This window comes from Epinephelus fuscoguttatus, linkage group LG17 (genome assembly GCF_011397635.1).
Source record: "Epinephelus fuscoguttatus linkage group LG17, E.fuscoguttatus.final_Chr_v1".
Taxonomy (NCBI): domain Eukaryota; kingdom Metazoa; phylum Chordata; class Actinopteri; order Perciformes; family Serranidae; genus Epinephelus; species Epinephelus fuscoguttatus.
Genome location: NC_064768.1, coordinates 24,398,013 through 24,412,770, shown reverse-complemented (window position 1 = coordinate 24,412,770; position 14,758 = coordinate 24,398,013). Strand labels below are relative to the sequence as shown.

The following is a 14,758-nucleotide window of genomic DNA, read 5'->3' as shown; positions in this document are numbered from 1 at the left end:
ATCCTTTTTGGCTCTGTAATGTAAATCTGACTAATGGGAGATCTGAGGAAACGAGTTGGGCAGCAGAGGAGCATGCTGGGAGAGATTTGCAGCATGGAGTTTAAGTCATGCTGTGAGTAAATCAAACATCCCTTATTACTATCATTATGTGCGCTGCAGGAGATGTCAGCATGATGTTCACTGTGTGGGAGGTGTGGGAGTGTGGGAGTGTGTCACAGGGATTTAAATGAATATGAATAAACAGATATGAACCGATTATTTGCTCTGAGCAGATACAAATAGCATCCAAATTTTAACATTTTAATTTTTTCAATTTATTTTTTTGCAATTTTCATTCAGTCACCTAATTTTAAAGTGGAGTCAGGACCTCCACCACATAAATGTCCACACATCCATTTAGAAATTACGACTGGGGTTCATCAGTTCTTTCTTACTTTTTAAAAAAGACTCCAGGTGGCTGTCGTCTGTGTGAATGAAAACAGCTAGTAGCCAAACTCAGTGGAGACAAATATGGAGGTGTTGATATTTAGTTTAGTTTAGTGAGATTTTTTAGTGAGTTTAGTGAAATTTAGTGAACTTCGTTCTCAATAGCCTTCAATTCACAACGGATTTGTTGTGTAGCAGTATAAAGTCAATTAATTATTTTAATGTTAGCCATGCTAGCTGAATGTTAGTAAGGAGGACAATGTGGATTGCTCCGTCCAGTGCTTTAGTCCAGGCTGAAATACCCTTACAACTGTTTAATGATTTGCCATGACATTTTACATAAAGGAGGAGATTCTTTGGCTTTTAGTTAACAACTATCAAATGGATACCAAGATATTTGGTGCAGATACAGATGGTGCCACGAGGATGAACCCTGGCAAAATGCAGCACAAACATTTCCCTTATCAAACTTCAAACCATCTTCATTTTCCTTAGGACCAATTCTCATTATATACACAACTAACTTTTAAAGAAACATAATATGGCCCAGTGCAATTCTGATATGTATTTTCCCAATGTTAAAACCTCCTTTTTTATTTTTACTATAAATTTCCACCAAGCAGCAACCTCCAGGGCCGTAGAATTAAGCCAACACAGAAGTCGCAAAAACTGCAGTTCCTCTAATGGCCACTTGAGGCTGGCTCCAAAATTGAGTCAATCCCCACAGACCCCCATGGTAAAATGCCTGATTTTATAGGAGAAATAAATATAGCTAATTTCCTCCTTCATGACAACTGTGCATGCCCAGTCTCACTCTAAAGTCTTCGAAATCTGGCACTTGGGTAGTGACTTTCAGCATCAGAAACCAACGAAAAAAAGGCATCCATTATCGTCAGCATGATATGTGGCTGGTTGCTGTTGTAGTTTAACTTCACCTGGCAGCATCAGGGGGAAACGCAGCAGGACAAGGACGAAAGTTAAGGTGGCAAAAGTCCCAGTGGGGCAGGCAGGGGGGCGGAATTTTACCCAGCAGTGTTCACGTCCAAACCATGTTCTTTTTTCCTAAATCTAGCCATGTGTTTGCTGTTGAAGGAAAAGAAAGTCAATTTGCGGTGTTGTACTGACGTAGTGTGTTCATTTTGAAAGGGACAGTATGTAAACGTTAAATTTGTGTCTTGACAGAAGAGAACTTGACACGGTGTCCCAGAACAACCAATGCACCCAGGGTAATTTGCACGTCATATGTGGATGTGGAAAGTCAATGACCAAAACGTCAATATTTGTCGGAGTGAGAATGTGTTGACTGTACAGTAGGGTGGGGTTTAGTGGGGGCTAAACCTGTTTAAATTTCATTAAGGCTTAAAGTTATGCATATTTAAGGGCATGCCCAATTTGGGTGATAGTTGAGTGCCGTCTGTTGACAAGTAGCTACCACGGTGACAACATTGGTGAGGTAACACAGAATTGACGTTATCCCAGATTCACAGATCATAAGCATATAGCTGTAGCTGTCACTATTTCAGTTTGTCTTCAGTTAATTTTAACATTTAGGCCTAAAAAAAGTCTTGATTATTGTTTGGTTGTACTAAAAGACCCTCTAAGGAGTCAGAAATATAGATTAGTTTCAGTAATGTAAGCATTATCACAGTTAACTATAGCTGTAAATGCACCATGCTGACTAAGCTAGCTGCTAGTGTAAGGGTTATCTCCACCATATTGTCCAAATATGGTCACTTTGCATCACCTCTGGCTCCAAAAATCAAAGATGGGGACCGCAAAAAATGACAATCTCGAAGCTTCAAATGGCAGTCCACAAACCAATGGGTGACGTCACAATGGCTACATCCATTATTTCATACAGTCTGTGATCACCTGGACCATTAACACTTACACTGCTTTTATTTTCACACAGTGTGGATTATTTTTTTTAATAAAGGTAGGGGTCAATTATACTTTATTATGTTAATAATTCAGGTACATGCTTAAAATATTATGTTACTTACTGCATATTTTGTGAGCAACGTAACTTATGCATACACATAAGGGGATATCTCATCAATAGAAAACAATGTTACATAGAAAGTGAAGCTGTCAGTGTTTCAAATACAGGTACACTGGAGGATTATCATCCAGGCATATAACTGAACACAGATATGAAAACAATATTACAAACACTGTGGAAGCTTTGCAATACACTGCTAGTGTGTTATGTTGAGAGAAGCAGGTTTATCTTTTCAATGATTGCTTCATCTCTATCGTCTTACCTTCTTTGTTTTGTCCATCGCCTTCAGTATGGACATGTTCAGGTCTTCTAAGGCACCGAGAACATTCTCATATTCACCGAGATGCTGGGAGAAATACTCTTCAGAGTGGAAAGACAAAAAACCCCCACAAAGAAACACTGAGTTAAACAGCTAAGACAGGGCTGTACGTGTTTTGTTAAAGCAGCTCTGTGTGACACCTCAGTCGCACAGCCGGCAGCAGTTTGGTTGTAGAGCATGTGACCACATCTTACACAGTTCTTTTCTTTTCCTGGGAAAAATGTCAAATAGCATTTGAGTCTGGGGTGCTCATGACTGTGAGGCAAAGCAAGATAAAGCCACAACAGTACATAGCTTATTATACAAGCATAATGCATTCAGCTGAGAAAACCTAACACTTAACAATAACCATCATTAAATGCTAAATGGACACTTAACCCTTTGAAATGTGGAGCGACATCACTTTTCTTGTGCTGCTCTAAGACACCTTTTGCAAGTATTTACACCTTTGACCCCTGAGCACATTGGCATGATGTCTTTCAAAAACATGGGAAAAAAGGCAATGAGCAACAAACAAATAAAATACACAATGACTGATTTTTTTTTTTTTTAAACTAGGGAAAAAAGTAAATAGCTAGGCGAAAACAATATTTAGAACTATTAATATAATAATTATTTTAATTCTTAAGCACTCTTTTCAGGCCATTTCCTTATTTGTTTGTTTTAAAGCTCTCCTTCCTTTTTTTTAAAAAAAATAATTTACTTGTTTTTAATTTTCTAGTTTTACTAACTTACTGTAATTTTTTGGGGGTCATTTCTTCTTTCATTGCTCATTGCCATCTTCCCATGTGTTTAAGAGAAATCAAGCTAATTTGCTCAGGTTACAAAGGGTTAATTAAACTTTAGTTGATAGTGATTTTACTGTTAACAAACCATGAAATGATCATTTATAATGTGTACAAATTATTATTATTGATGCTATAATTAATTGTATTTTAACAGCTTATTGCTGCAAACATCATAACATTTTAAATTCTATATTAAGTATTTGTTGATGGTCATTAAGTGGTTTGTAAACCTCATATAAACATCATTTAGATTATAAAGAAAAAATATATAATAAAAAAAATTATGAAGTTGTAACTGATGATTATAATATGTTATTAAATAGTTAATAGAGACTGTGTAGTGCATCTAAATGCAGTTCCGCTGCAACTAAATAATAGCCACCAAAATACTGTTTATAGATGCACTACACAGTATTTATTAACCATTATTATAATAATCAGTTGCGACTTTATAATAACCATGTAAATAATATTTATAGCTGGATAACAAACCAATTATTAATTATCAACAAGTATGTTGTTAGTAAACATTATCAATTATCATTTCATTGCTTGTTAATAGCAAAATAAACATAAACTAATGTTTAATTATCAGTTCACCATTTATTGATGGTTATAATGAAGTGTCATGGAAAAAAAAATGCCTGGTTTTTAAAAATTATTATCTTATAACTATGAGGAAAGTTTTCACAGTGAAAAAAACCTGCTCTTGATCTTTTGAATCAGCATGATAATACTCTTGTAAATTCTTGTTTTTCGGAATTAACAAGATTATTATCTTGATAATTCAGAAAACAGAAGGAGAATTTTCCTCCATGATAACTTTTTTCATAATTCTGAGATAATAATTTCATTAAATCAGTAAAGCAAAGCAGATTTTTCAGCTTCCATTAGTCATATTAAAAGTAGTTCTCATTTAGGTGAAGGAATAACTTACCACAGAGTTCATCAGTGTCCACATTACTGCAAAACAAAAGAGAGAGAGAGACATTTAAATAAAAAAGAACTCCTGAAAAACAAAAGTTTCCAATGTTAAAGGAGGTGACAGATTAATCTAAACTCTATTCCACACAAGCTGCAGCTGTCATTCACAAGGGTGGGGGTGGGGGTGGGGTGGGGGGGGTGGGGGGGTGGGGGGGGGGGGAGTGCCAGAGCAATCAATCAGTCCAAACAGGAGAAAACACTTAGAGCCATAGAGGACAGAGGAGGTAAACCAAAGGTTAGACACTGAACTGAGTAAGCCACCAGGAGGCTCTTACCTGCCAGGCTTATTTGACATTTTAAGGTACATTATCTACTAATGGGCCATGTTAAAGTGAAGCACTGAACAATCAATCAATCAATCAATCAATCAATCAATCAATCGTGTTAGTCCTCACATGTAATTCATTTACAAATGAAACTGTCTGCATTCATACACTACATGTAATATCCATGCTTTATTTTTTAGTGTTCAGAATCAACCAAAGCAAGCTAGCCAGCCTGTCAGGCAGACCCTCCAGCTTAGTGACTCATTCTTTAATCAATATAGGATTCAATCTTAGACTCCCAAATTACTTCCTGACAACTTCGCCATCTGTGAAATGAACACAGAGGGAGCACATGTTTGTTCTGGTTTAACATGGAGTCCACTGAGGTTGATTTAGCACAGTGATGGCTGCAATGAAGATATTAAATCGGATGTAGATGTATGTCAGATGAAGGTGCAAATAATACGCATTTGTTTTTGCATCTAATTATGCTGTTGACATCTGAAATGCTTTCTGTTAGCACCATCATCATCTTTAGTGGCTGACACATCTTATGATACTCTGTTAACGAGGATAACAAATTATATTGTGGATAATGATTCATTAGCATGATTGTTGTAATGTCTTATCATTCTCTCTTTGACTGCAGTGAGCTGTTATACTAAACTGAGGAATTAAATACTTTAATTCTGATCACATCAGCAATAAGAAAAATATTAAGCCTCTGGTTCGGGCCACTGCTGGAAGATTACATGCCCAAAATTAATGACTGTTTCTCTGCAACCATAAGGTCTATATGAACAATCTTGGTAACATAATAAAGGTAGCAATTGGGAGATTTACTGCAACGGTATACACATGAGTACAGATGTTGCTGGGTTAGATTAAATAACACTTTTAAAGTGTATATTCCTTTGGATTTAAGCAGTTGCAGCCCAAAACCACCAGTGAACCACGTCACAACATCTGAACATCACCTGTGTAAAGACAGATGCTAATAAAGTGAAGCAGAGCAAATTTAGAGAGGTTTTAGTAGAGGCATATTAAGGTGGAATTTCCAAATTGGCTATTTTAGGTACATTTGTGCACCCTCTGTGCCTCTCAGATTACTGTAAAACTCATTTGCTGTCACTTACATGTTACCATAGGTATTCATTTGAAGTAAATACAGCTGTTTTTGAGCTTTTGAAAAACCATCAATCAGACCTCCATGCAGGCTCCCATTCATGGAAAACCATAATATATAGACGGAATAATGAAAACACCAGACATCCTAAAACTGACCCCTGGGGCACACCATCATTTTTTAAAAATCATTTTTAACACAGGTCTTGACAGGTCGCCAGACTATCACAGGGCCGACACATAGAGACAGACAACCATTTACACTCACATTCACACCTACAGACAATTTAGAGTCATCAGTTAACCTGCTTGTCTTTGGACTGTGGGAGGAAGCCAGAGTACCCACACTGACACGGGGAGAACACGCAAACTCCACACAGAAGGGCTCCCCCACCCTGGGTTTGAACCAGGAACCCTTTTGCTGTGAGGCGACAATGCTAACCACTGCACCACTGTGCCACCACTGTCAAATACGAATCTTGAAAAGTCTGTCTCTGGCCTTCGTCACAGCCAGTGCTTACCCAACTGTTCACCACAAATGTCACTCTGTGCGATGCTGCACATCAACAGCTTTTACACAAGATTCCCATGAGGTGTTTTAGCTCAACCAAGATCCTAGTTAAAGTTAAACAGTATCATCATATACTATAAGCATCCAGGGGGGTTTATTCAAAGGACACATGCAAACTGTTAAATAGTTAAATATGGAGTGATCTTAGCTCCTTTCACACTTTTCTTGTTTTTTTCCTGCTTCTAGTGCCGAACAGTCAGTTTTTACCATCTAATTACAGCAATAATAAAGCTTTCATTGCCTGAAAGGTCACCCCAGTCAACAGAATAAAATCTTGGTATTGTACATTTCTGCAAACCACAGATACGGAACATTTGTATTTTTCATATGTAATGTATCAACATTTCTATAGCGATGTCGCTCAGATCAAAAGCAGCCCATATGAGCTGAGTTTCTCATCAAGGAGAGTCAGGCTGCTGTCATGCACTGTTCATAAGTTTTCCTAAGTTATGCACCAAAATTCATACATACTTAATGTAATCATGAGCCAGTAATTGATGCATAACCCACATATTTTGGAAGGCTGTGATCACGTGACTGGTGCGCTGACAGTAGTAAAGAAGGCAGTGGTCCTGAGCTGTCCAGTTAGGAGGCAGACTGGGGAGGTGGATGGGTCACAGAACACAGGACTTTCCCCTGTAAACCAGTGTTAAGACCTGTGTGAACTTTAAGTGAACTTAAAGTCATTTTATGGTACATCCTGACAATGGTTCTTTTCCTAAACCTGACCTCAGAAACTTTATGTTAATGATGTAACTTTATGTTAAGGCCATAACATCATTCACAGGGTGCTAAGTCGTAGGATATCACATGATCTGTGGTGTACGCATTTTTGTGGTATGTCATCTGAACTATTCTATGAGGATATTCTGGAGGAGAAGAGGATGGCGGACAGCCTGAGAACTGTTTGAGACCAGCTATTGAGCATTTTTATTCAGTCTGACCAAACAGCTGGTCCAGAGTGAAATATGTCACCAACTAAATCAAATCAAATCAACTTTATTTATATGGCACTTTTCATACAACAGTAACACAAAGTGCCTCACAGAGGTTAAAAACAACAAAGATCCAAAACAGAAAACAAAAAGAAAAGAGAAAACCCAACCCTCCCACCCGACAAAAAGCTATTTAGCTCATAAAATTGAATTAGCAGCTAGGTAAGAATGATCTAAAACAGAGACATGAAATGCATCAAAACTAAAACCTATAGGCTAACTAAAATAACAAAAGATAAAGGTTAAATGAGATAAGAACGTAAAAAGAGGAAGGGTAAGAATATAAAAAATAAATAAAAAATAGATAATAGATGGATAAATCGGTTATAAGAGGAATTTAAAATAGATAAATAAAGAGATCAGTTAAAAGCCTGATTAAAAAGATGAGTCTTGATGAGTCTCTGCAGCTCTGAGGTTCTCCGGCAGGCTGTTCCACAATCGGGGGCCATAATAATTAAATGCCGCCTCCCCCTGTGTTTTAGTCCTAACTTGTGGTATGGTTAAAAGGCCGGTGCCGGAGGACCTCAGGGTCCGCGAGGGTTGATATGGTAAAAGCAGGTCAGATAAATAAGAAGGCCCAAGACCGTTAAGACATTTAAAAACTAATAAAAGAACCTTAAAATCGACTATTGGATGGATTCCCCTTAAACCTTAACAATCCTCAGAGAATGAAGGCTAATGACTTTGTTGACCCCCTGCCTTTTCTTCAAGTACCACCTGCAACACCTGCAAGTTTTTCCACCTGTCAAACTCTTACCTAAAGAGTTCACTTGCAGTAACAGCATGCTGAAAAGCAAAGTTTCCTGAACTTCCTTTGGTTGGAAGTCTGTTGTTGCAGACTAACTCACTAACTACAGCTGACAGAGATGCTGAGGTGCACTGAACACACCTTGAGTGCACTTCACTACAGCAGCCTGAGAACAGCAAAAACCTGCTGGAATTACATAATTCTTTGAATTAATGACAAAGATCTTCCGCCTGTCGCAGCTGTACTTTGAACTCAATGCTCACATAGCATGGAAACATGTTAGCAACTCAGCCTAAAAGGGCAGCTATCATGTTTGTATGGCTGTTTGTTATCTACCTAAAAATCAAGACTAGGCTACTCCTTGTTCTCATTCATTCATCATTTATTCACCCTCTAGCTGGCTCAGTGTACACGCTTGACCTGGGCGTACAAGAGAAATTACAGAAGTATTTTTTACTTTGACTTTATTAAATGCAAGCAGTTTTCATATCACTTTTAATCCCACCCAAATGTTAAAAAATAAATCACTTTCTGCAGGCTGAAATACTTCTGATCAAACAACCATTTATTTGTCACATTCACAACTTAAGTGAAATACAGTCTTGACAGATCCATCAACTTATGCATCAGAATTTGGTACTTTTTGCCTCTTCCTACGCTTGTCATCCATGTTTCCAGACTGCAGCCTTAATATGTAGGCTGCTGTGTGTGTGTTAATGGGATCTCGGATTCCTCTGGTAATCCAAAGTTTCTGGTTGTGGAAAGATTTAACTGTGATTGTTTTTACATTGAGAATAAATGTAACATGGTGGAGTTAAATGAAAGTGGATCAAAAGTAGCTGTAATCTTTCCAGCACTGATGTAACTGAGACCTGACATCTTGCTGGAAGTCATGCCATCATCAGTGAAGATGTGATATGGCGGCCATTATGTGTCCTAGGCGCAGATTTGAGTTTTTCTGTCCTCACTTTCAAGGTCATTGAAAGTCCCATCTGTGGGCACAGGTTAATTTTAGACAAAACAATAGCATAAAAGGCAATTTATCTGGGCAGAGAATTATTTTCTAATAATATTTTTCTTTCTTCAATTTTGTTGAAAATACATTTGTGTAAATATGAAGAGAAAAAATGTGAGGCAATACAGATAGTGACATCAGAGCATCTTTACAGAAGATTTCTCTTTTTGAAGAAAATGCAAAATATGACTGATGATCACAAATATAGATCAATAATCATAATTTGATGAGAGGTAAGCGCGAATCCTGCAGTCTTACCTTTGTTATGATGATGTGATAAGGTTGCAGGAGCAGGTAGTGAGGTACTGAGGGAGAGGGAACGCCGTCTTTATAAACCGTCTTCAGCTGCTGTGGCTCAAAGTGTTTCGCTCTCTGGTTGCCAAACAGTGTTTAATTATCCTAATGAAGTACTTAATGTGATGGACACACTCCCTCCAGTTAAGACATTTTAATTTCCATCCTAACGAGGATGTTTACCAAACAATGATAATAAAGTCAAACAAAATTCTTTGCCTAAGATTGCAAAGATAACAACCATGATCCTGCTGCTGTTACTCATGTGCTCCTCAGCTGAATGTACAAGAGGCTGACCGACTGGACTGAAGAAGCACCAGAGCTTGTTTTTACAGGTTGACCTTTATGAGGGACCAGAGGGATATTTTGTCGTCTGCTGCTTCAATTCCTTTTCTTTTCTGTTTTTAACATCTGTCTGTTGTCCAGAAAATAATGAACACACTTTATCAAAGCAGACTTCACAGGTTCAAGTATATCATAAACTTGACCACAAAAAAAACTGTTTATCACTCAGTCTGTGTCACTGAGCAATCTTGAAATCCCCCTGAAATAAAGTAAGAGCGTCTTTGGCTTCTGCTCTGTGATGTATTTCCCAGTGAAACAGAACACTGAGCAGTGTTCAGTTACAAAAGGGATTTAAATCAATTCTTGGATTTGGATTGCTAAAAAGTGGGCAGGCTTAAAGTTTACAAAGCATGATACAAAGCCACAGTGGAGTCCACTGCTGAGTGCACTGTTGGCTCCACACACACCTCCCTGCAACTGTTAGACACTGAATAACATGATTTTTCAAGGATTGTTCAAAGAGTTGCGTTCGAAAACCATCAGAGACACAGTGAGCAGCTCCAGCTTCAGGCTTTAACAACAACTCAGTAGTATCTCTTACAACGAAATCCACCAAAACAAGTCAGCTTTTATTTTCCAGAGTTCAAAAACTGTTTTGAACTCTGGAAAGACGGGCAGGACAGATGAACTGCTGTGCAATCTAAGGGTGCTTGCCATACTTGACATTATCTGACAAGTATAGTGATGGAAAAAAGTGCCTTGTTTATGTATATATATATATATATATATATATATGTTGTTTTTTTTTTTTTTTTTAACATATACAGATGTCAGATGGGTCAGAGTCATGAATGAACCCATGATAGTCATTTTTAGTTAATTCATTTGATAGCCCACCTTTCACATTTCAATAGTTTGCATATATACGTCCTTTGAATAAACCCCTCTGGATGCTTATGTATGATGATACTGTTCAACTTCAACTAGGATCTTGAGGTGAGCTAAAACACCTCATAGCAATTCCGTGTAAAAGCCGTCTTTTACTTTGATCCCCCAAGATGTAACATTCACTTGCCTATAAGGAAGCATACACACATAATGTGTAAGCGTGTGTGTGCTCTTGTTTGACTCTTTGTGAGGACAAATTTGAGTTTCAGGCACTGAGATGGTATTTAAGTGGCAGGAAAACAGTCTGTATGGAGCTCCAAAGATGCTGAACGCATTGGCCAGAACGCAGTCTCAGAGCCTATTGGCTATCATCTGATGATGATTTAGCTTTGTATAAGCCTTTTTAAAAATGTATCTGCATTCACCTTTCAGACCTGGAGGCTGTGTGTACGTCTTTATACAGTCTGTGCTGGAAACAACATAAATTGGCATAGTTTGTGCACGGCCCAGGACAGGAGGGCTCTGCAATAGGCCATTAAAACTGCCCAGAACACCACTGGTACCCATCTTCCAAACATCAGTGATATCAGTCCAAAGGATACTAAAAGACAATATCCACCCCAGCAACAGTCTGTTCACCCCGCTGCCATCTGGCAAGCGATACAGAAGTACCTGCTGATGCACCACCAGACTACAGAGCAGTGGGACTACAACTTTGTTTCGTTGTGCACCCCTGTGTTCTAGAAGGATTAGAAATAAACTGTGAATGCTATAATACAATGATAAACACATAAGACTTTGTGGCAGGCTGTGTGTCCCGCTAGCTGAGATTACAATTTAAGTTTGCCTCTTAAAGGATGGATGTTTATTATTTTGAATTTTAATTATTATTTATGTCAAATCTGCCTTGGTTGGTGACAAACAAAAACAAAACAATTAGTGGAAAACTGCTGCCAAATTAACAGTGAAATCCGATCATTAGCAAGCATAGAGTGGCAATATGCTCTCTTCTTGAAAGCTAACCTTTGTCTATGCACATCTGTCACTGCTGCACATACAGTACTACAGTCAAATCACCTCTGAGAATTAAAACAGAAATTTGGTAACTGAGAACTGGTAACTAAGATGTATCCTTTGGAAAAAAATCACCTGCTGTGATGTTGTGATCTATATCTTCAATAAACCCTCATTCGCCTGGTTTTCACAACAATATTGGATATAATTTATTCAAACGCATGTTCAAACACAGACACAGTTTTTATGCATCTCATCGTCATTTACCTCCCTGTCCACATCTTAACTCTGTCCTCTATGGAATCAAATAATAAAAAGACGAAGCAAAGAATCGACTCACTCTGTGTTGTGAGTGTCGATAGTGTGGAAGAGCTCCTTCAATTCCTCGGCTGTCAGGACGCCATCAGAGAAGTAGGCCTTGAACTCATCAAAGGACAGCTTTCCATCATCTGGGGATGGACCACAAATGCAACTTGTCAACACAGTTCAGTCAGGATTGCAGCATCCTGTGAGGTGAGCCGGCCATTTTATTGTAGATTCCTTATAGAAATTCAAGACTCGTTTTGTTGTGTGTTTGTTTGTTTGTTTGTTTTGTTCAAATGAGCATGCTGGTTTGTGCCTGCAGGGGTGCTGGACATAAAAAATGTAATTAAATATATCATTGAGGTGAAAAGATCTGAGGGTGGTCAGTAGCACAGATTTAATTCAGTGAGAACGTGAATAACTTTTAATTAAGAATTTATTATTCCTTTTAATATTCCATCTCCTGAGCTGATGGAACTGCAGGGGCTGAATAAGCAAAAGATGGTATCAAGCGTACAGTATAGATCAAATTACCCTCACAGAGGAAAAAGCAGCAGTAAAACTTAACAAAATATCTCTGCAATGAAACATTCTTCCTTGTTTTTATTATCATATTTAACTACACTGTAAAGAGTCATCACCATTTATTATATTAAACCAACAGTCATTTTTATGCTTTGAGGCTCTGTAAGTATGCTCAGAATAAAAAGGCCCAAGCTGTTTTAAATATTCATGAGGTGAAAAAACAAGGAGAGCCCCAAACTCAAACTGAGCATCTTGCAGAAAAATAAAGACAATCAAGCACAGACAACATATTGTTTGACACAGCTCTGGCTGCAGTTGTCTCTGTTTGTTTGTGTGACACAAGGTGGCTGGTCTTTTAATGTTCACTGCTGACCTGCTGCTCTGGAGGTGACGTTCAGTATGATTGTCATGTCACTAGAGATGCTGCGAGCAAGAGAGATGCACAGAGACACATAAATCAAGCGCACAGTGACTCACTGTCAATGAGCTCAGATATGATCTTGGAGCGGACCTGACATGTAAGTGCTGCTGTTTGCACACCACTGAAAACAAACATGTGGGACGACTTCTTGTCTCGCTGCATGACAAGACCTCGAATCATTCACAGCGAGGGATGAACATTTGATGAATAACAAAGCATGTCATGTAAATAATGGATTCTGATTAGCTATTTTTGCATGTGGAGAAAATCATTTTTGACGCCAGGGCCTCTGTCAAAATATCAGCTGACAACTTGATGTCAGTTTGTTTCTTAACTAAAAACACTCAGAGTGATGTGGTTTGACTGTGTGATACCAGCCTGTGTGCATATCTGACATGATGTGTGAAAGTGTGTGTCAGCAGGGTTATAATTTACAACTCAAAAAATACTTTCATTGTGTAGACATAAAGGCAAAGAGTGGTCTGATGTCTATATACATTTTGACAGATATTTCAAAATAAAATCAGCAAATTGTTGATTTGATTTTAGCCTCCGTCTGGTTGTAAATGAAAAAAGAAACTATTTCAGTTTTCATTATGTAAAAACCTTCATCAGAGCGTTCTTAATGTCCCAAGCACAAACTGGCTTGGGCAGAGTGTGCGTCAACATCAAATGATCCATAGAGGCATCTTGTCTCCTACGGATAATATTTCTTACTGTGGTGTCTATGTGTTTAGCATTTCAGGGCCATCAGTAAGGAAATAATGCATTTAAAGATCCCCTGTTTTTTTCTTCTGTTTATGTCCCTTAAATGTCTGATCTTAACTATACTGATTTGTATCAGAGTTTGTCATTAGAGAGGTGTTTTTACTCCTCTACTGAAGTGGGCAATGTCTGTGCACTTCCCTAAAATCTGAGACTCAAATGTACCCTGGACAAGCTGGATAAGGTACATCACTAATATGAAAACCAATCGCTGTTTAAAGCTGAAAAAACACTGGATAGCAGAACCAAGGCTCGTCCTATGACCCGCAACAGGTGCCACCCCGAGTACCAATAGGGAGCGTCGCACTGCAGCACGTCAACAGAAGACCACACACGGCTATTATTGCTTTTATTAGAAGATCTGTGGACAATCTTCAGAGCTATGGCTCACCAGGCAATATATTTTTTCAACACATTCTCATCCCAAGTCATTACATATTGCCGCTTTGTCAATGGCCTTTCACATCCTTCTGCATCTGCTGCTGACACTTTTCTAGGTTTAGAAAAAAACATCATGGCTCTACGGAGGTCCTGGGTGAAAGTCCAGGGTTTGTTGGGCCCATCCACCACCCCTCCTACCTGCCCTATAGGGACTTTCTAGCTCCTTATATTACGTCACTACCAGCAGCGTTTCAACCTAACACTGTCCAGCAGTGTATCATATTGCTGTGACAGGTGCTGCCCGACCAGCTGGCATTGTATCACTAGACTGCGAAATGTTACGTCCAGCTGTGTTACATACTGATGCCACGCAGCAGCATTTCACACTGCCACGAAAGATGGCTTTTGGCATCAGGTGTCTGACGCTGACATCACTGACAAAGCAATGGTTTTTGATAACTTCGGAAAATTGCCATGTATAGCTCAGAATATTTCTTGACCTCAGCAACAAGTCTTTCCTCATCCATTGTTCGACACACACAAGAGACACCAGTAGCAACAGAGTTTTCGTCTACATCCATGGTGAGGAGAGGAGTCAAGCTGTCACGGGAGCAGAGAAGAGGAGCTGCTAGGGGAGCTGGTA

At 38.6% G+C, this 14,758-nt stretch overlaps 1 protein-coding gene across 1 annotated transcript in view; it reads right to left on the bottom strand.

Moving 5' to 3' along the window:
• The window catches only part of necab1 (N-terminal EF-hand calcium binding protein 1), a 52,717-nt gene that overhangs the window by 34,580 nt on the left and 3,379 nt on the right, over window positions 1-14,758 (bottom strand). Inside the window, exons 3-5 of the mRNA XM_049603044.1 lie at window positions 12,061-12,169; window positions 4,473-4,498; window positions 2,691-2,788 (exon numbers count right to left, since the gene is read on the bottom strand). Coding sequence (XP_049459001.1) covers window positions 2,691-2,788; window positions 4,473-4,498; window positions 12,061-12,169 — 233 coding nt within the window. The remainder of the gene's footprint in view (window positions 1-2,690; window positions 2,789-4,472; window positions 4,499-12,060; window positions 12,170-14,758) is intronic.